The sequence below is a fragment of the Glycine soja genome, chromosome 11 (genome assembly GCF_004193775.1).
Source record: "Glycine soja cultivar W05 chromosome 11, ASM419377v2, whole genome shotgun sequence".
NCBI classification, from domain to species: domain Eukaryota; kingdom Viridiplantae; phylum Streptophyta; class Magnoliopsida; order Fabales; family Fabaceae; genus Glycine; species Glycine soja.
The window spans coordinates 5,162,032-5,182,927 of NC_041012.1; the positions used below are offsets into that span (position 1 = coordinate 5,162,032).

Genomic DNA, 20,896 nt, shown 5'->3' on the forward strand with positions numbered 1-20,896 from the left:
CGCCATAGAACTGCAAATATAATTATCATTTGTCACACACAAGAAATGATGCTTACTTTCCCACCTAAACTCACTAAGAAGAGAAATGAATGAAAAAAAAATTAAGAAAAAATATTTGAATTAAAGTACTATGGAGGTGTGAGACCCCACCATTTTTTGAAAATTTCTCCTTGAATAGTAACATTTTCTTGGCGACCAAACCATTGCTAAACCGGATGACATGAACTATGAGTGTAAGGACCGGGTCAGCCCCTAAGCAGACTGACTCAGCACATTCTCTAGTGAAAGGTACAAAAAAATATGGCATCATGATGTCTAACTTGATTTACATACATACCACATGCTAAACACAACGTAAAGTGGGTAAGGAGAGGGAAGATACATCCTCTGAAAATCAAAGAGCTTCAAAGAGATAAAGCTTCTTGAAAGGTAAATCCCGTCCAACTAATTTCCAATATCTCCATACATATTGACTACTTTTTATAGCATCGTAAATGGAAAATGCTCTGTACAATAGTTTATTATGAAGGCATATCTGCTAGTTCACAGTTCATTGGAGTAGAGGCACTCATCCACAAGCTGGCGGAGGTTGGGATTCTCCAAGGCAGCAGCGACTCTTTCTTTATCATTTAACTGCTTATTGACTGCACGAGGAAGATTTGCAGTATTTTTAGAAGCTCATATTGCAGGAAGAAAAGAATCCAAAGGAAAGTGTAGTTTCCCATTGAGGTAGAGGGGCAAAGTGAAAGGGTGTCATGAATAGGTGAGCATACTAGTTTTGGAGGGTATATGATCATATAAATTTTTTAGTTTTGTTTGAGATGGTGTCTCTCCTGATGTTAAAGCTGCTGAAAACAGAAAGTAAAAAAGTGGAAGAAAGGAGAGGGAAAAGGCTTAATCTTAGGAACGGATCCTCTTGTACAGGACTAGTCGAGTTCAATTTCTCTCTTTAAAGACATTAAATAGACTCTCGTACTTGATAAACATTCAATACACCCTGCCCCCAAATTTAAATAGACCATGTCATGTCAAATTTTAACATAAGAGAATCTGTTTTAACCATGGTTCAAATTTCACCTGATTCTTCGTCGGCATGAGATCCAGGAGAAACCTTGATGTCCACCTGCAAAGAGATATTTGAATAATGGATCAGATAATTATCGGCCAGGAAACCCTGCAGGGGAAAGGGGAACTAACACACCACCAACCATAGTTATTAATCCCAAATAGTGGGAAACCCTGCAAAAGCTATAGCGGATAGTGGGATGACTACTATTCTAACCAATTAGAATAGAAAAAAATGAAGGATAAAACTTAGAAGAGAGCACAAGACCGTGAGATGAAAGACCAAAACGATACAGAGACAGAACAAAGCAAGGCAGTAAAGGTCACAGTTGGCTAGAAACAACAACAGGTTTGCCAGAAAATGGCCGCAGAGCTTTCAGACTGTTTTAAATCCCAAATAGTGTGTGGCCAGCCCCAAAAACACAATCGTGGGATAGTGGATAGCAAGATAGTTGCTATTTTGAAATTTTCTATACAGTTTATATATACTATATACATATAGACTCTCTAAAATGATAAAAATTGAGAAGTCCCAAAGTTAGATTCCCAAAAAGCCCTAACTTCTCTGCTCAGAGGGTTTTTTTCGGAATCAAACATATATTGCCATTATCTCGTCTGCTATGACTGCTATTTGGTCAGCTACAGCTAGTATGCTACTGCGGCCACTATTGCAGCTAGGGACGCTTCACTCTGCTATTCCACTATAGTGCATTATTTAAAACCCTGGACTCAAGGATGATCATAAACCACGGATAGCAGAGGCTGCAGGGGTTGGAGATGGCCACCTGTCACAGCTGGCCAGAAACTGCTGGGTGTTCCTCATAAGGAAAAGTAGGTGCTTCTTTATAAGTCATAACAGAGTGCACACAAGTAACAGATAAAGTGAAGTTCCAGTTCTGATTCAAAGGAGGGAGCAAAATGCCCAATGGACTACCCTAAAACAGCCCTAAACAATTCCATTTTATGGTTAAAATAGGTTTTTTGCAACCAATTCCAATAATGCCCACTCCAGCCGTGATTTTGTTCGCTATTATAGCCGTGACAACCACAACTTCAAAATGAAACGCTAACCAGTATATCCAAACGCATTTAACAAGCTTGAATCTAATTCACGTAATGATAATCTTCATTTCTTTATACATGTCTCACAAGCATCACATCCCCAAGAGTCATAAGGGTAACCACTCTGATTCTTGTGGAGTAAAATTCTTGTCAATACGCATAACAGAAATAGACCTTGGTCCGATGATTTATACATAAAGGACATGAAAAATAGACAATACCATCTTTAACTTATATATTTTGATTGATTAATATCTTACATAGGGAATAGAAAGAAAAAATAGACGACTTTTTCCTGGAAATCCGCATAGGAAAAATACACACTTCCCTTTTTTTCTATCAAAACAATCACAATCCCTTCCCTTCCCACATTCCACCACATTGAACATGGATCCCAATTCATTGCATTCACACAGTTATGAATCAGTACCATTGGATGAAAATCGGACAGTTCAAATATTAGATGAGTATTTTATATCTGATATATGAGCCAACTGATCTTCATCCAATATTGACTGACAAGTTACAATGTGAATGGTTCAAATCTCGGATACATATTTTAAGTTTGATTTAGCACGATAAAATATGACTCATCCACTCTTCATCCAACAATTTCATTTGACTGACTTCGTAAATGCGTCAAATACCTGCCTGCAAGGAATCTAGATCCATAATCCATTGAACACCACAAATAAGAACTAACAGAGAGACACGTGAATCCTTGATTCCAGGGAAAGACATTGGAACCTTGTGATGGGAGGAAATTCGCTGAGACTGAAATAAAAAATAAAAAAAAACTCCTACCACCAAAATAGGAAGTTACACCCAACAAGAACTATATCGCGCTCTCTCCATTTTTCCCCCCTCCAAATTCTTCTCTCGCATTATTCACACCTTTACACGTTATCAAATCGGCTATAAAATCCTAGCCAGCAGCTCATAAGCCTCAAAACTAAACAAACAAAAATGTGGTTTAAGTCTTAAAACAAGCTATGCAATCAGCAAACGAGAAACCTCTCTAACTAGTATAGGTTAGTACTTGAGGAAAGCAAAAGCATGCAGGAAAAAAAAAAGTAATAAGAGGGAACAAACTTTGAAATGAGGAGGGAAGTAGTGCTTCAGTTTAACTCTGAGACAAAGACCAATAACCGTGGCCATGCTACAGTGCTGTACGGTCGGCGTAAAAGTTATCCTAAACAAAAACAAATGAATGCAAATTAAGAAGTGAGGTAAAACATTTTCAATGAAACGCTAATACTACGAGAATAGCGAGAAATTAAAAAAGTTGAAACTAACAGAATTCGGCCTAATTTGTCATCAACGGTGATTGATTCCTCGGAGAGAACACTGAGCTGTTCCAAGGAATAAGGATGTTCGGGATCCCGAATATCCCTCACGAAATTTGTCAAAGCCAAGTCAAGGATCTCAACAAGTTCAAGTAAAAAATAAAAATAAAAATAGCGGAGTAGTTAGTAAAAAGGATATCATAGATATCGAGAGGATCAACGGCGTCGTCGGCGTGAGGATCATCGGAACGAGCGATTCGCTCTTTCTTGGCGTGAACCACAGGGTTCGCATTGATCAGACCCAGCGTCATCCCTTTCCTTTCTTTCCACTGTCTCTCTCGCACGCGCAAAACTCACTGGCCTTCTCTTCGCTTTCTCTATTTATTTTTCTTATCTTATGTACTAATAAATAAACAATCAATTAAGTACTTTGAGATCAAGTATCACTCTCTCTGCTAATTCTAAATAGTTCTTAAATAAGTAGTTTATAAAGTTAGAAATTATGTTATCTCTAAGGATTAAGAAGTCTTTGAATTAGTCCATCGGTATTAGTGAAGTATATCAACTTCAGAGTTAAATTGACGAATATTCAAAAAAAAAAACTTTCGTACCCCATTGCTCAGATGCTCTTCGCTATGCGAAGGTATGGGGGAGGGATGTTGTACGCAACCTTACCCTTACGATTTGAACCCATGACCAACAAGTCACTCAGGCACAACTTTACCGCTGCACCAGGGTTTGTCCTCAAATTGACGAATATTCAAAATACTTTAGAAATTATTTATATAATTTTATTAGTTTAACAGTTATTTAGTATAAAAACTAAATTGATAGTTTATTCATTTATCTTATATGTTGTTTACATCCACACATATACTTGCCAACACCATTGCAAAATGCCAAAATGCATCAATCAATTTTAGAGAATCCTTTTGAAGGTTAAGATATTACTTTAATTAAACCACACACGCAACCACCAAGATGCAAATTGCATGTAACAAATTATTATAATATTTCAAATGCTTACAATTTTTTTCTGGTGGGATTGTCTAATTTATTCCAAATAAAGTTAAGTTAAACATTTTCATCACACTTAATTAGTGTAATTAACATCCTTCATTCAAAAGTATGCCAGAGAATTACCCCCCCCACACACACACATATATATATATATATATATATATATATATATATATATATATATATATATATATATATATATATATATATATATATATCACACATAGAGAGAGCATAAAGCAATCACACATAGAGAGAGCATAAAGCAATTAAAAAACATGTATTCCTTTGATTAGAAAGAAATAAAGGAAAATAAAAAATAACAAACATGTATGCCCACACAAAGAGACAAATAGAGAATAGAACAAATAGAAGTTACTAATTCTTGTTTAGTTTATAAAAAATGAATGAGACAAATACAAGTTACTAATCCTTGATTTGGTTTAAGAGAGATAGATACATGCATAGAGAAAGAAGGTGAAGCAAATAAAAGATACTAACACTTTTGTTTAGTTTTTTTAAAAGAAAATAAAATAGACCGAAAAAAATAAGATAAAAAAACTCAAGTTTTTGTTGTTTTTTATGTAAAAGATGGGGAGGATATTTTTTTAGACCCACACGCTCAAACAAGAAAATCCTCCCTTACCGAGGAGAAAGTAAGGGGAAATATTTTGTTTTAATTTTCTTAAAAATAAATAATAATTTTAACATGAATAAATTTATATTAAGAAAAGTAGTATAATGAAAGAATGAATTTAATCTATGAGTTGTGGTGTGGGCGTGTGGCCATTTCCAAACAAGAAGGTTGGTGCACTTGTCTAAATGATGGTCATTCAGTGAGTTTACTGTTTAGCTTTGGGAATGCAACGCCTTTTAGAATGGGAAAGTGGCATAGGTCCTGCACCATGGGAAACTTTTATCAGCATTTGGATACATCTGTTACTTAATGAATCACTTTCTTTCCCTAGCCTCAATTGTAGGGGATTCCTTTTTACAAACAGAGGACCCCACGTTGTGAGATTAGTGTTGGACAATAAGGTCATTATGCCTTTTCCCATTGACATTTTGTGAGCAGTGTCAATGTCGTAAACCTCGTCTTTAATCACCATCTCCGCCATCAACCGTTGCATGCCACTTTAAAGGATCAATTACTATTTCCCAATTTCAAACAAAAATTATAACTAGTAACCCTTGTAGTAGTGAATATCGAAGACCAGGAGCATGGAGTGCGAGATCCAAAAATTTGAACCTTGTATTCTATTATGCAGATTCCGTTCAAGCTGGCAGCATCGACAGCACTGGTGTTTCTCCCCATGACAACTCTGTTCCTCTATTGGTCTATGTTTTTCCTCTTTTTTGTTAAAAAAACAAAAATCAATTTTGTTCCATTTTATGTTGGAAATTGAATTTTACATATGACCCATTTGGTGATTCTTCTTCTTGATGGTTATGCTTTTGTTGAATATGAAACTCAAAGGGAGATGCAATGAGCATATATAGGGCTACAACATGTTAAAGCTTTGTTTTATTTTAGCTTAGAAAAGAAGAGCCACACCTTGTTATTTTTAAGCATGCACGACATCAGGTGAAAGAAAAATGACTTATTTTAGTCTTACATTTTTTTGTCTTCTTTTCTATATTTGTGTTCATGGAGTACAATTAATATTTTCTAAAAAACAATTCTCTATGGTTAAGACCTGGAAAAGAAGGCAATCCATCAAGCAACAGATAAATCCAAAGGCTAAGAAAAATTTCCCACGGTGCAGGACCTATGCCACTTTGCCATGCTAGAAGGCCTGTTGGGAATGCATAAAAAAAAAAAAAATAGAGTTAGCAAGTAGAGACTATAACTTGTTTTTATTAAGGTCCCGTAGCTCAGTTGGTCAGAGCGTTGGTCTTATGAGCCGAAAGTCGCGGGTTCGAGCCCCGCCGGGACCATTTAGTTAAAGTATCAATAGTCATTTTATTTAATTCTTTTCAAATTTTTTTTTCCGATGAAATTCTTCATGATTTCCTTCTCCTTATTTCCCCCCAAAAGAATGTAATAAAAACTTTTTTAACAATCATAAAATATCTGAACAACACTAGGATTATTTAATTTACTATTATACCACTAAAATTGAATGGGTAAACGTGTAAACATAAGCAAAAATGTTATGTAAACATCATGTCTTCCTTTGCAAAAGGCAAGTTGAAGAAGCCTGAACGTTATGTAAAAAAAGAAGAAAAGAAAGGTGTGGTTGAGGGAGTGAGGAAATGGTGCACAGCGCGTACGATTGTCTGGAACTGGTGCGCGAGTGCCCAGCCAAGATCGAATCCATCGAATCCTACGATTCGAAGCTTCTCGTGGGCTGCTCCGATGGATCGCTCCGAATATTCGCCCCGGAAACGGAATCTTCCTCCTCCAACGGGTCCAAGTCCTACGCGTTGGAGAAGAACCTCGCCGGGTTCGCGAAGAAGTCCGTGCTCTCAATGGCGGTGGTGGAGTCACGAGAGTTCCTCATCTCGCTCTCCGAATCCATCGCCTTCCACAGACTCCCTTCCTTCGAGACCATCGCGGTCATCACCAAGGCCAAGGGCGCCAACGTCTTCTGCTGGGACCACCGCCGTGGATTCCTCTGCTTCGCCAGGCAGAAGCGCGTTTGCATCTTCCGACACGACGGTAACGCTGATTCGTTCCTTCTTCCGTGGCGTTTCTCCATTGTTGTTGTTGCGATCAATTCTAATTGAAATTGAGTGCGTGTTCGTATTCCGGTTAAATTATCCAAAATCATGTTGAAATACCAGTTCATTTTTTAGGTTAATGTTCAGGTGATTAGTTTCACGTTAAGAAATTGATTCTGAATTGAAAATCAATTTTGAGCTGAAGTAACTTAAAGTGACTTGTGTGTTATTTTATAATGAATTATACTACTAACCAACTTGCTTTTGGAATAAGATATTTAAGCATAAATCACTTTGCTTCACAATCAATTTAAACCAAAATTAATTTTGTAAAATCAACCTTGCAAATGCTCACACAAACACACGTGAGGTGCAGGTGGCAGGGGATTTGTGGAGGTGAAAGATTTTGGTGTGGCGGATACGGTGAAGTCCATGTGTTGGTGCGGTGAGAATATATGTTTGGGGATTAGAAGAGAATATGTGATTCTGAATGCTACAAATGGAGCTTTGTCTGAGGTTTTTACTTCTGGAAGACTAGCGCCTCCTCTGGTTGTTTCTCTTCCCTCCGGAGAGCTTCTTCTTGGAAAGGTATTTTTCTTTTCTATGAATGTCTGTTGATATGATACATTGTGCGTTATCTTAATGTTCGAGTCAATTCTTCAGTTAGATGAGGTAATTTGTTTTGTTGGTGCATTTTTTTTCAGGAGAATATTGGGGTTTTTGTGGACCAAAATGGGAAGCTTCTTCCTGAAGGTAGGATTTGTTGGTCAGAAGCTCCTTTGGAAGTTGTAATTCAGAAGCCGTATGCTATAGCTTTGTTGCCCAGATTTGTGGAGGTAACTGACTGTTTGAAATAATTTCCTGTTTTTTTTTGTTGTTGTCAATCTTAGAACATGATTTTGGACTTAACTTAACCCCAAAAGCTAGCTCATAGGGTGAGGGCTGCCCTCCACTTATATACTTTATCTTGGCACTATCTCTGGCCAATGCGAGACTTGGGTCTTTTCCAATAGTCAAGAGGTTGTGGATTGATTGATGCACTTTGTTTTGGTTGCATTTTGCAGATTCGGTCCCTCCGAGCTCCTTATCCTCTGATACAGACAGTTGTTCTTCGAAATGTTCGCCACCTTTGCCAGAGCAATGATTCCGTGATACTTGCTTTGGATAATTCTATTCATGGGCTCTACCCTGTTCCCCTTGGAGCCCAGGTATTGCTAATATTGTTGAATGATTGATGTCTTTTTGATGTGGCACCTGTTTCTGGATTCTAATGAAAATGGCATAGCAGTGAATCACATCGCTTCTTTTTGCATTACATCATCAAATTCTGCATTTGATTTTGTGTCGTGTTGCTAAACTTAAATCAGAAGTTAAGGATTTTGATATTTACATTACAGATAGTCCAGTTAACAGCTTCTGGCAACTTTGAGGAGGCCTTGTCATTGTGCAAGCTTCTTCCACCTGAAGATTCAAGTCTCCGTGCTGCAAAGGAGGGTTCAATTCATATAAGGTTATATGTCATTATGAGATTCTTCCTTTTTAAAAAACAAAGTAGACATATTACCCCTATTAAGTTGAACACATTTGATCTTAAGTTCATCTTAATTCTGAGCCGTGAGCACTGATTAGCTGGTGGTTTAAGTTTGTATTGATTCCAAACTCTTACATATTAATTGCTGAATGTCTTGAAACTTGTAGGATTCAATAGTTATGATTGAAATAAATCAGCACTCACAGTGGAGGTCTGGACTAACTGTTGACCTGGAATTTTATCAATATGATCATGATAGCAAATGTAACCAAAAATAGAAAATGTCTAATGCTTGTTATATTTGTTACTAAGTGTTCCTTGTATAAGAGCTTATTAAACTTTGTAGCTGTGGCTAATAGAAGTTTTACTGAGTGATCCTTGTTATCATGTTTATAAACTTATTAAACCGTGGCTAATTTGTTTTACCCAATATACTAGCAATATGTTATCTTCTTTTCATTGATGATTAAAGGACATAAAATGATAACAAAAAGTCTTGGATTATGTATCATACAATTGTACTGTGGTCTGTACAATGTACTGGGGAATGGGGATTCCTATATTTTAGAATTTATATCCCAAACTATATGTTATTCATAACCATTTTGATCATTGCACATAATTGTCCTATTATGTTCATAACAATATTTGTGTCATTAAGTAGTTATAATCAAAATCTTTGCACTGATAATTAAGATACAAGACTAGGTGTGTAAAACTCATTTCAGTGACAAGTTCTGTCCCCAGAATATCAGTATAGATATTGATGTTGCTACTGGGTTCCTATGAGTTGGATAATGATGCCTACATTAATGATAAGGTTAACTATTTTGGGTGGAAGATTTTGCCTTTCATGCATTTATATTTAGTAATCAGTAGTGTTTCTAAATTACATCAGCTCAACATATTAATCATTACTTTATATTTTTCCAGAAATGCTTTTAAATGTGATTGTATCATGTTGTTACAGATATGCTCACTATCTTTTTGACAATGGGAGCTATGAAGAGGCTATGGAACATTTTCTGGCATCTCAAATAGAAATAACCTATGTGCTTTCCCTGTATCCATCCATTATCCTTCCAAAGACAACTATTGTTTATGATCCGGAGAAGTTGGACATTTATGGGGACGCTTCATATCTCTCCAGAGCTTCTTCAGGCGTGTCAGATGATATGGAACCCTCATCAACATCTCATATGCCAGAATCTGATGAGAATGCAGCACTTGAATCCAAAAAAATGAACCATAATATGCTTATGGCTCTCATAAAATATTTACAGAAGAAGAGATTTAGTTTTATTGAGAAGGCCACTGCAGAAGGAACTGAAGAAGTCGTTTTTGATGCAGTCGGGGATAACTTTGCATCTTACAATAGGCTTAAGAAAACAAACAAGGTAAAATAAACTAGTTTTGTTTTATTTTTTGTTTTCAGCACATTGAATATATCTGCAATGTGTGATAACAATGATTTTGGGGGGTAAAATTTACAACTAACGCCTTTCAATGGTAAGTCAACTAGGTGAGTGTTATGCCATGTCTATATGAAGGTTTATTTTGTGGGGGTGCATGGATGATACTATCAAGTGTGAGAGCATAAAAAGATTAGCTCTTTGTATGCTCTTATTTGATATGGCCCCCCTTCCCAACAACACACATTCAGGATTGATGGTGTAGCTGTGGGAATATTGATGTCCTTAATTTGTTTTGAAATATCAGAACAGGTAATAATAATTTATCTCTGTTGTTACTGAGGTTATCATTTTGAAATCTATTGTTTGCTGTCAGGGGCGTGGTAATGTACCTGTTAGTTCAGGAGCTCGGGAGATGGCTTCAATGTTGGATACTGCTCTACTCGAAGCTTTGCTTCTAACTGGACAGTCTTCAGTGGCTTTAGAATTACTGAGAGGAGTTAACTACTGTGATTTGAAAATATGTGAGGAAATACTTCGAAAAGGCAACCATCATGTTGCTTTATTAGAACTTTACAAGCACAACTCATTGCACCGGGAGGCTCTTGAACTTCTTCACAAATTGGTGGATGAGTTGAAATCTAGCCAGTCTGAAATTACACAAAGATTCAAACCTGAGGATATTGTGGAGTACCTCAAGGTAATTTTCTGTTTGGTTAAAAATTAACCACTCATTTTTTCCTTCAAATTTTCAAAAGTTTGTGAATTTATGATGTTTAAATTTTTTACTGCCTCAAAAACTAACTGATACAGATGGTGCTTAGGATTTAGAAAGCAGTAGTGTCTGAAATACGAGATTCTATGAGACACTAAGTCCTCACTCCACAGAAGTTGTTGATGTATTTATTGGGGGTATTATTAACATTAGGTTCTAGCATTACTGGAGATTATATGAAGGTACTATTGTTTTGCATTATTTGATAGTCTAATATCAGTTGACACTTCGTCATTAAACAAATGAACTTTTTGGTTCTGTGGCACTGATATGCCAACAGAAAATGTTTGAGGTTTTTCCTTTATTGGTTTATTGACTTAATTCTGTTCTTTTCTTCTGCATGTAGCTATACTGGAAAATGTTGTCTGTGTGTAGTCACAAATTATTTGGAAAATTAATATCTTCATTACATGTGGATTTTAAGTATGCTTCCAAATTGAAAATTTTGTTTCTGATTCTTAATTTTTAATTTGGTGGATTTCTAATGCAGCCACTATGTGGGACAGACCCCATACTTGTTCTAGAGTTCTCAATGCTTGTTCTTGAAAGCTGTCCATCTCAAACTATAGACCTCTTTCTGTCCGGAAATATTCCAGCAGATATGGTGAGCTCATATTTGAAGAAGCATTCTCCAAACATGCAAGCTAGGTACTTGGAGCTCATGCTTGCAATGAATGAGAATGCAGTATCTGGCAATTTGCAGAATGAAATGGTGAGGACTTCTTGCATTTTATTCCTAGGCATTAAGGAATTAACCTATCCTACTACCTTTTCTTTTGGCCGGGGAGGGGGCTTGGTCGAGTGATTTCTTGAAAATAGCTCTTAAAAAAATTGGTAAAGCATTATTCTGATGCTGTTTAATTGTCAGCATGTTTTATATATAATTAATAATATGAGAAAATTCTGTATTTATTTACAGTATTTTGCAATGTAGGTGCACATCTATCTTTCTGAAGTACTCGATTGGCATGCTGATTTAAGTGCTCAACAAAAATGGGATGAGAAAGATCATTCCCCAACAAGGAAAAAATTATTGACTGCCTTAGAGAGTATAGCAGGATACAATCCAGAGGCTTTGCTAAAACGTCTTCCACCAGATGCTTTGTATGAAGAGCATGCTATATTGTTGGGGAAAATGAACCGACATGAACTGGCATTATCTTTGTATGTTCTTAAGGTATATCAAATATAAATCATTGTTTTAAACTATTGAATATTACAGAAATAAACAAGTGTTACTATTCATTTGTAGCTTAATGCTCCAGAATTGGCATTGTCTTATTGTGATCGGGTCTATGAGTCTATGCATCAGCCATCTGCAAAAAATTCCAGCAACATATACCTTGTGCTTTTGCAAATTTATTTGAATCCTCGAAGGACCACAGCAGGTTTCGAAAATAGAATTACAAATCTATTATCCCCACAGAATAAGACTATTCCAAAACTCACTCCTACACCATCCATAAAAAGCAGAGGCCGAGGGTCAAAGAAAATTGCTGCAATAGAGGGTGCAGAGGACACAAAAGTTAGTTTAAGCAGCACTGACAGTGGCAGGAGTGATGGTGATGCAGATGAATATAATGATGGTAGTCCTACTATCATGCTTGATGAGATCCTTGATTTGTTGAGCCGCAGGTGGGATAGAATAAATGGAGCTCAGGCCCTTAAACTTTTACCAAAAGAGACAAAATTACAGGTATCCACTACTTGTTGGGGCACCATAGCTAAAAAATACACCAACTGTTTTTACTGGTCTAACTTTTGCTCATAGGAGTTTTGTTCTGTTAGGAGAAAGTTATATTTTGTCAAATAACATTTTTTTAGTTTCTTCAATTTGGTAAGAAATGTGTCTATAATCTGCAGGACCTACTTTCATTTCTTGGACCCCTTCTGAGAAAATCTAGTGAAATGTACCGAAATTGTTCGGTGATAAAGAGCTTGAGACAAAGTGAGAACCTTCAGGTAAGCACATATCTGCTAATATTTTAGGGGGGATTTGTAGAATTGAGGCTGGTGTGGAGACTTAATAATCTCTTGTTTCTGAATGGATTTATTGTACATCATCACAACTTCGTACCATCTAGTACTTGTACTGTAGGATGCAACATGGCACAGCCAATGAGCCTCACTTTTGCATATTCAGATACTTTTGTTTTGTTAGAATCTAGCTATAGTAGCATGATTCGATTTGTTTTGCACAGGTGAAAGATGAACTCTATAGTCAGAGGAAAGAAGTTGTGAAGATAACCGGTGATAGCATGTGTTCTCTGTGCCATAAGAAAATAGGGACAAGTGTTTTTGCTGTCTACCCAAATGGTAGCACTCTCGTGCACTTTGTCTGTTTCAGAGATTCTCAAAATATGAAAGCAGTGGGCAAAGGGTCTCAATTGAGGAAGCGATTATGAAGCTGAAATGCCATACCAATTGGTGGTCCAGTTGTCTTGTTTTAGCGTGCTTTTACCCACGGTACCTGTTGGTAGGTGTGGATTATGATGAAAGTGGCACCGTAATTTATCTTCAGAGGTCTCTCTTTTTCTTTTTTTGCTTTTTTGCCCAGTCAATTCGTGTGAAAAGTGAGATTTGATATGTGAAGAGCGTGATGTGTCTATCTTTTTCTTTTTTGTGATGTAAATATTGGCAAAACTTGCCACAAGTAAAATAAGACTACACGAAATTTACATTTTTTTTTTTTTATAGAAAATGGCAAGCTATAGTCATGGAGAAGAGAGTGCATCCCACTATGTTGCCACTCATTTCTAAACCACTCTCAGCAAGCCATAAACATATTGGTTAAAAAGAAGGAAACAAAAGACATGGGAGGACTATACCAAAACCCATGAACAAGGATCAATCAACAAAACTTGTAGATAATCCACTAAGGATTGGCTGGAATTCTTTAAATTAATATGTTTAAATATGTTGGTAAATCATGATGTTTAATTTACTAGGCAAAATTACAAATTTTGTCTTATATTTTATCTCCAATTTCGGATTGTCTTCTGATAAAATTATTCACGAATTTTATCCTTGTATTTAATCAAATCATGCAATGTTGGTCTCTCAACCCATAATTGAATGTTGACTGTTACAAAGGAATGTTGATTGTCATGTGTCACGTTCTTATTGGATGATGACGATCACGTGTTATGTTATGATTGGTTAGTGAAAATAATAATGCATTTCATCTTTCATGGAGTTGATATCCAATCATAACATGGTACGTGACAATAATCATTCAATAAGAACGTGACATGTGACAGTCAACATTCGTTTGCAACAATCAACGTCTAATTGTGGGTTGGAGGACCAACATTGCGTGATTTGATTAAATACGAGAACAAAATTCATGAATTATTTTACCGGAGGACAAAATTTGAAATTAGAGATAAAATGGAGGACCAAAAATGTAATTTTGCCAATTTACTAATACGTTTTTTGTTCTTTTTGCAAACATGTATACATTTTGTTTTAGGTCAGATTATAATTCAATGAAAAGTTCAAACAGTAATATCTTGATTTAGCAATTTTAACACTCAAAGTTGGCCACTTTTAAATTCCAATCGAGTTATCTCACCTCTAAAACCAAAATTTGAATGTACTTTATTTTGGTTAATTTTTTTCTAAATCTTAACCTTTTATTTGAGATTAAAATATAGGTAGTAGTAACTAAGGAGGTCTAGCTGAGTCTGTTGAATAGGGTGTGTGAATATTGTCAATTTTTTATACTTTTTTTTTACTCTTACTAATTAAAAAAATCTTAAAGTAATATTATGACTTTATCATATTTAGAGAGTTTAACTCAAAATTATTTTTTAGGTGGTACATTTTCATGACTCAAGTATCACATTGAACTTCTTATTTTCATTCAATGTGAGATTCATAATATTGTTACTCTCTTTAATATTTTGTTTGAATTATAAATGAAAAAGAGAGGAAAGAAAAAAAAAGATACAAGTAAAAGTAAAAAATATATATATTTAGAATCTTATTTTTGCATATCTCTTTTTCATATTTAAGGTTAATCAAATATAATGTTATTCTAGAAAAATAATGAATAAAATAGGAAATCAATTTTTTTTTAAAAAAGAAAAACATTTAATTGAATTAAATGTTAGCATTTTCTTAATGTCCAAAGGTCCCATGGTCTAGTGGTTAGGACATTGGACTCTGAATCCAGTAACCCGAGTTCAAATCTCGGTGGGACCTAGTTTTTCTTTTATTTTCTCATTTTCATTCTAAATCGCACAAGGTTTGTAAACTATCATTTTCGATTCTACTTTAACAAAGCTCTTATATAATTAATGGACAAAATTTTATTCATTTCAGAATATATATATATATATATTATTAAAAACATTACTTTTTATTAATTAAAAAAAGTATTACTTACACCATATAAAAAACAGATACTTGTATAATCTTGTCAAAAGAGCGCATATGTAAAATCCATTGAACAAATTGGTCGTTGGTGTCTCTGATCATGAAACGTGGGGTGAAGAAATTTCAGTAACCTCATTTTGCGACTTTGTTAGTGTTATACTTGTAGTTGGAATGTCACTGCATAATTCGTTGATTTGGATTGATGCGGACGCAGTTCAGACAGCGAGAATCAATCGAGATTTAATTAAATTTTGTTGAAGGAACGTTCTGGTACCTAATACACTTATTAAGAATATTAATAGGATAGTCAGTTTTATTTGTTTGAAGGTTAATTTATTAATAAATGTATTTTTGAAAGATGAAAATATAAAGTTTAATTTTTGAAATTGTAAAAAGTGGAGCAAATATATTGGGTTATTAAATTCTGTCCATCACTTAATAAAATAAGGTACATGACGCATGAGAATAAATTTATCATCGAAATGATTTATCAATGTGACCGTACTGATTAGATTAGATCAAAATGTCAGTAAAATATCTTTTTTATTGTTGGACAAAAAATATTAATGTTTTTTATTAGAGAAAAATGATCAGTAATTTATTTTGGACTTAATTATCAATATATTTCATTGGATCAAAATATCAATAAGTTATTATTATTAGACAAAAATATTAGTAATTTTTTATTGGACCTAAATATATTGACAAATGTAATTTAAAACAAACATAATAATAACGATAATATTAATAATCAATCATAATTTATGTGTCATAATATAAATTATTTAAAATAAATATTGTATTAATTTATCAAAATAAATATTGTAACTTGTATTAATCATTATAATTTTTTTTCAAATTATAATAATTATTCATAATCTACTATAAATAAAAAAATAAATATATCTCATATATTCAACTTCATCAATTTTATTAACATTGACTAACATATTCATTCCTATGTCACGTATATCATGATATAAAATTTAATGATGGAATATATTTATTATAATTTTTATATTGCAGGAATTAAATTATATATTTTTATGTTACATTTATTACTAAATTACAATATGCACGGATAAAGGTGGCTGTTTATTTATATTAATATTAATATTAATACTGGTGCATACACGTGTCTGCACGTTGTTGAGTACTTTAATCCACGTGTTATCTATCGCATCCTATGTTTCTCTTCAATCGAGAACGAAATTGCTGGAAAAGCTAAAGGCTAGTATCTAGCATCTACGGCTTCAACATCTCACGTCCTTCTTTTTCGGTCATATCACGGCAACGCAATTTCCATAAAGAGCGAGAGAGAGGAAAATCAGAAAATTGTACCTATGTATGAGAAGAGAATTAAAATAAAAGAATAGTCTGCATAAGCTAAACGCCTAAACGGCACATTCTGAATTGCACTAGTTGTAGAGTCAGATGAAGTGCCTGTTTCCGGATTGAAGACACTATCATAAGATTTGTATAAGATTTCAATAGCTTATATAATCTACCCTTACTTAACCAAAATGTGAGTAATTTGTGGGTCTAATCTCATTTGATAAGACAAAATAAACAATGAAACTCACTTGATGACTTGTATCATTGGAGAAAAAAGTTACTTAGTTATATAAAGTTTTTTTTTTAAAAAAAAAAACTATAATGAGATCTTTACATTTTTTCAATCATTTATTAGGTAAAGATATTTATCAGTTTTGTCAAAATATGATTAATCTTTTTCACTGAAATTTTAGTAGGATTTATCTTTTCAAACTATGTTTTTATTATCATATAAAGAGTTTAAACTTGAGATTTTACTTAGCAAATCCAAAACTAATTTTACTTGTATTGACATATAATATTGGCATAAAGAGATCTATATAAAAATAATAAATAATAAATTTATTTAACTCCAATGAGTTGCACTAAGGCAGATGTTCTTAATAGCTTTTGCATAAAAGTCTTAATAAAGAAATATTTATTTAACTTTTATATTAAATATTTTTATTAAAAACGTGTATAAAATATTTTATTATAATATAATAAATGTTCTATTTTCATTTTCTTGCCCGCTGGACATTTATTAGCAAACATCGATACTTCTAGTTCTCTAGTTCATTTCAGTTCACTAGATTCGTCTTTTTGGTGTGCGAAATATCACATGCCACTAACCACAGGAACAAACATTGGACATAGTGACCGTAATCCTTATCTAACATTAAGCCTTCAGGAAAGAAAGCGGAAGAATACTTGAAAATGAAGCAACTGATTAATCTTCAGAACTTGAATCCTTTCATTAATCTCCCTGCTGCACAATCATCATATTATATAACAACAGTATTAATAACTTGTACTTTTGTTTGACAACTTGCAAACTTTCCATATATAGTTTAAATGGAGCACCAATTACTAGTTTCGCAGTGTCATTTCTTGAATCTAGTGTTCCTTATAATATTCATCAGCAACTTCCTACTCCCTTGTGTTTCACACCAGTCTTCTACAGTTCTAACCCATTGCTTTCTCACTCATTTAACTTCCCCTTTTTGCAGTCAAAGATTCTTCCTAATTTAGTGACTATATGTCCACAGGATTTTCCCTTTGTTCCAATCTGAAATCATTTTTGTAGCAATGACAACCAGCACACTTTCTTCTCCTGACACCAGTCTTAGATGGACAAGTGAGAAGAACAAACTGTTTGAGAATGCCTTGGCTATATATGACAAGGATACCCCTGAGCGTTGGAACAACATAGCCATGTTTGTTGGAGGCACAACTGAAGTTCAAGTCAAGAGACAATATGAGATACTCCTAGAGGACATCAAAAACATTGAGTCAGGCAAGGTTCCCCTACCTGCTTACACTAGAAATGCTGGATGTAGCAAACTAAACATTAGCAGTGCAGAACAAAGGTAACATATATGATTCCCCCTTTAGCATTATTATGGAAACAATTCTTTTATTCTCCCATAAGTAGAATTGTTCTTCTCTCAATGATACTATTTCCAATATGTATGACTTCACTGATTCATGTTATGCCCCATTTTTCAAATCACGGTTTATCCTCTAGCTAAAAACTGATCAATACCACAATATGATGCCCTCGCTGATGCTGATTTATGTTACTTCCTAAAAGTGATCAATGGCTATTAATCCTCTAGCTGCCTAGTAGGGCCTGGTGGTGATACTCATCTCCAAAGAGAATAATATTTTACGAGAATTATAACAAGAAAGTCTAGGACAGTTAGTACAAGTTGGCTGTCTACCCAACCTCTTAAACTACATCAAAAACTGAAGCCATGTGCATATAGTTTGAAAGCAAATAGCACCGGTTACTTCACTCTGACTAGTGCATATTGTTAGAAATATAGGTGATGTTTTGATAAATTTATTAGTAAATAGGAGAAGAAATAAGAAGATAAAGTAAATTAAGTTTTCCCACAAGGTAAAATTAACTTTTGAAGAAACTAAATCGGAAAGTTTTATAAATTAGTTATGTATAAATTAATTTTAACTTAATGGAAGAAACTTAATTCATTTTACCTTATTATTTTATAAACTAGTTTGTTAATTTTCACGTTGTATATAAGCCAAGTAGGTATTTTGATGTAATTATCTTTCTCATTTCAATCGATTCAAATTCACTGATTTTCTCTCTTCTCTTTTGGACTCAACCATGTTTACTAACATGTATAGTGTACAAACAAAACCACAACCGGAAACTATTTACACTTAGTGTAATTCTAATGAATATCTTATTGACTAGATTTAAGACCAATATACTTCATGATGATGTTTAATGCATACCTAAACGGAAGAGGGAGGCTGTGTTCACTAACTGTAATTTTTTTGGGTTACAAATTATGTACAGGCTGAGGGATTTAAAACTCTGGAGGAAGAATGACTTTCAAAGTGAAGAAGAACACCATTTTTCGAGAACTCATTTTAGCATCGACCATCAGTAACTTTTGTTTTTCCTCAGAATTCTCTGTAATAAATTTCTTTGATGCTTACCATTCATAATGACATCTCTTTTTTTTATATATAAGGATAGATAAAAGGCTTAAACTATATAAGCTTTGCTGCAAGCCTGCAAATTCTTATTTTGGCAAATTGAGCATTAACCACAAACTACTTGTATGAGGACTGAAACAGGATCGAAATATCAAGTAAATAACAGAGAAATTAATGTTGACTTCAGTTTAGCATGCTAACTACGGAGCTACAAATTCAAATTCTACAATCACATGCAACCATAAAGCAAAGTCCTACTTGACTTCAATGATAGTTGGATAAGCCTCTCCACAAGTACTTGCAGGAGAAGAAAATCAGAAAAAGTGAAATATGTTTCTTCTATACCTAACACATTGTTAAGTATGTTTAAGTCGTAAACAATTGCAGGCAATCCATACATTATGAAAGAAAAATTCAATCAAATGACAAAACGAATGCATTGCAAATCTATTATGCTGTAGTAAAGAAAAATCAAGCGTTCTAAGGCCGTAACATATCTTATAAACTCTTCTAACACTCTACTGATGATGATGGAATCGAGAAAGCCTTTTTTAGTTCTTTGTAGATGACTGAAGGGGTACATACTCACCTTCATTTGTGCTGTCACCATTTTTCCCAAAAATCTTTGATGCATCTAATATCTGTTTCAATCAAGATATAATTTATCACCCACAACAGTGTGAACATCATAAACAGAAACCTCATTTGATGCATATATCCACAGCAGAAATTTACCTTTTGAATTGTGTTTCTCAAGCATCTCTTGTGTTCATCCGAAGAAGCGTGTATAAATTCATGAAAGTGATTTCTTAAATTAGACACAAAGCTCCCGTTCCCAGACTTCTTTCTTTGGCAGAATGAGACTCTTGATGCTGGTCGTTTCTCATTGTTGGAATCCATTCTAAGCCAGCACCGAGCACAAATAATGTATTTTGTTTAAAACTGATCTTGAATGTAACTCACTATATATTTCATTTTTGGGTAATTTTATATAACTCAACAGCTAACACATGCTTTCACTGAAGATTAACTATAGCTTGACCAATATGGGCCAATTATAACAAAAATTGATTAAAAGAGGCAAAGTTCATTCATTATAATGAACTGAATTGATTGATAGTAGTTGTTAAAGTTGGGAACTAAATTTGTTTATATATTGATTTTTAAAGTTGGGAACTAAATTGATAGATATTCTTTTTATTACAATTCACAAAAAAAAAAAAAAAACACTTAGATAATTGTTAACATTACTGTTTTTATGAGTACCCGAAAAAATATAAGTGGACGAGGATAAATAAATAAACGAATTCTTCCCATGCAATAAAAAATCATTGTAATTATTAACGACTACGTCAAGCGCCTAAGCCTATACAGTAGTAGTATCTGTATAAAAGAATCTTAAGGAAAAAACAGTGACAACTTAACTTTGGGCGAACAAATTTGAGGAAAGGGAAAAGCAATGAGCGACCACTTGGCTGCAACAATAGAAATCGTTTCGGGCGAGACAAGACACCAACGGCGTCGTATACCAGATTTCCGCATACAACATTCAACTTTAGGACGTGCCCTTCTTAATTTACAACAGCCCAAGGCCCAATTTTTAATTTTTTATAATAACTTTTTGACAATAAATTTATTTTTTAAATGTTAATAAAATAAGATTATTACAATAACAGTTAAAGTTAAAGTTAAAATC

The 20,896-nt window shown here is 34.1% G+C and overlaps 2 protein-coding genes, 1 long non-coding RNA gene and 2 other non-coding genes across 5 annotated transcripts; 3 read left to right on the forward strand and 2 right to left on the reverse strand.

Moving 5' to 3' along the window:
* On the reverse strand, positions 1 to 3,809 carry LOC114373121 (protein AE7-like 1). The gene is made up of 5 exons (XM_028330659.1): positions 3,613 to 3,809; positions 3,424 to 3,529; positions 3,220 to 3,319; positions 1,078 to 1,123; positions 1 to 644 (listed from the first exon to the last, which is right to left on the reverse strand). The coding sequence occupies exons 1-5, from the start codon at positions 3,722 to 3,724 to the stop codon at positions 544 to 546; spliced, it is 465 nt and encodes a 154-aa protein (XP_028186460.1). The 5' UTR covers positions 3,725 to 3,809; the 3' UTR covers positions 1 to 543.
* A 2,488-nt stretch (positions 3,810 to 6,297) lies between these two features.
* Positions 6,298 to 6,371, forward strand: TRNAI-UAU. The gene has a single exon. It is a non-coding gene; the product is annotated as a tRNA-Ile (tRNA).
* A 223-nt stretch (positions 6,372 to 6,594) lies between these two features.
* Positions 6,595 to 13,539, forward strand: LOC114374572 (vacuolar sorting protein 39-like). Its single transcript, XM_028332231.1, has 12 exons — positions 6,595 to 7,095; positions 7,474 to 7,685; positions 7,802 to 7,933; positions 8,162 to 8,305; positions 8,495 to 8,607; positions 9,599 to 10,025; positions 10,417 to 10,740; positions 11,306 to 11,527; positions 11,750 to 11,992; positions 12,068 to 12,511; positions 12,679 to 12,777; positions 13,017 to 13,539. Exons 1-12 carry the CDS (start codon positions 6,690 to 6,692, stop codon positions 13,218 to 13,220), a joined length of 2,970 nt encoding a protein of 989 aa, XP_028188032.1. The 5' UTR covers positions 6,595 to 6,689; the 3' UTR covers positions 13,221 to 13,539.
* Positions 13,540 to 14,949: 1,410 nt separating this feature from the next.
* TRNAQ-CUG lies at positions 14,950 to 15,021 on the forward strand. Its single transcript has one exon. It is a non-coding gene; the product is annotated as a tRNA-Gln (tRNA).
* A 2,437-nt stretch (positions 15,022 to 17,458) lies between these two features.
* LOC114375689 lies at positions 17,459 to 20,742 on the reverse strand. The gene is made up of 3 exons (XR_003658818.1): positions 20,626 to 20,742; positions 19,936 to 20,101; positions 17,459 to 19,841 (listed from the first exon to the last, which is right to left on the reverse strand). It is a non-coding gene; the product is annotated as an uncharacterized LOC114375689 (long non-coding RNA).
* Between the last annotated feature and the right edge of the window lie 154 nt (positions 20,743 to 20,896).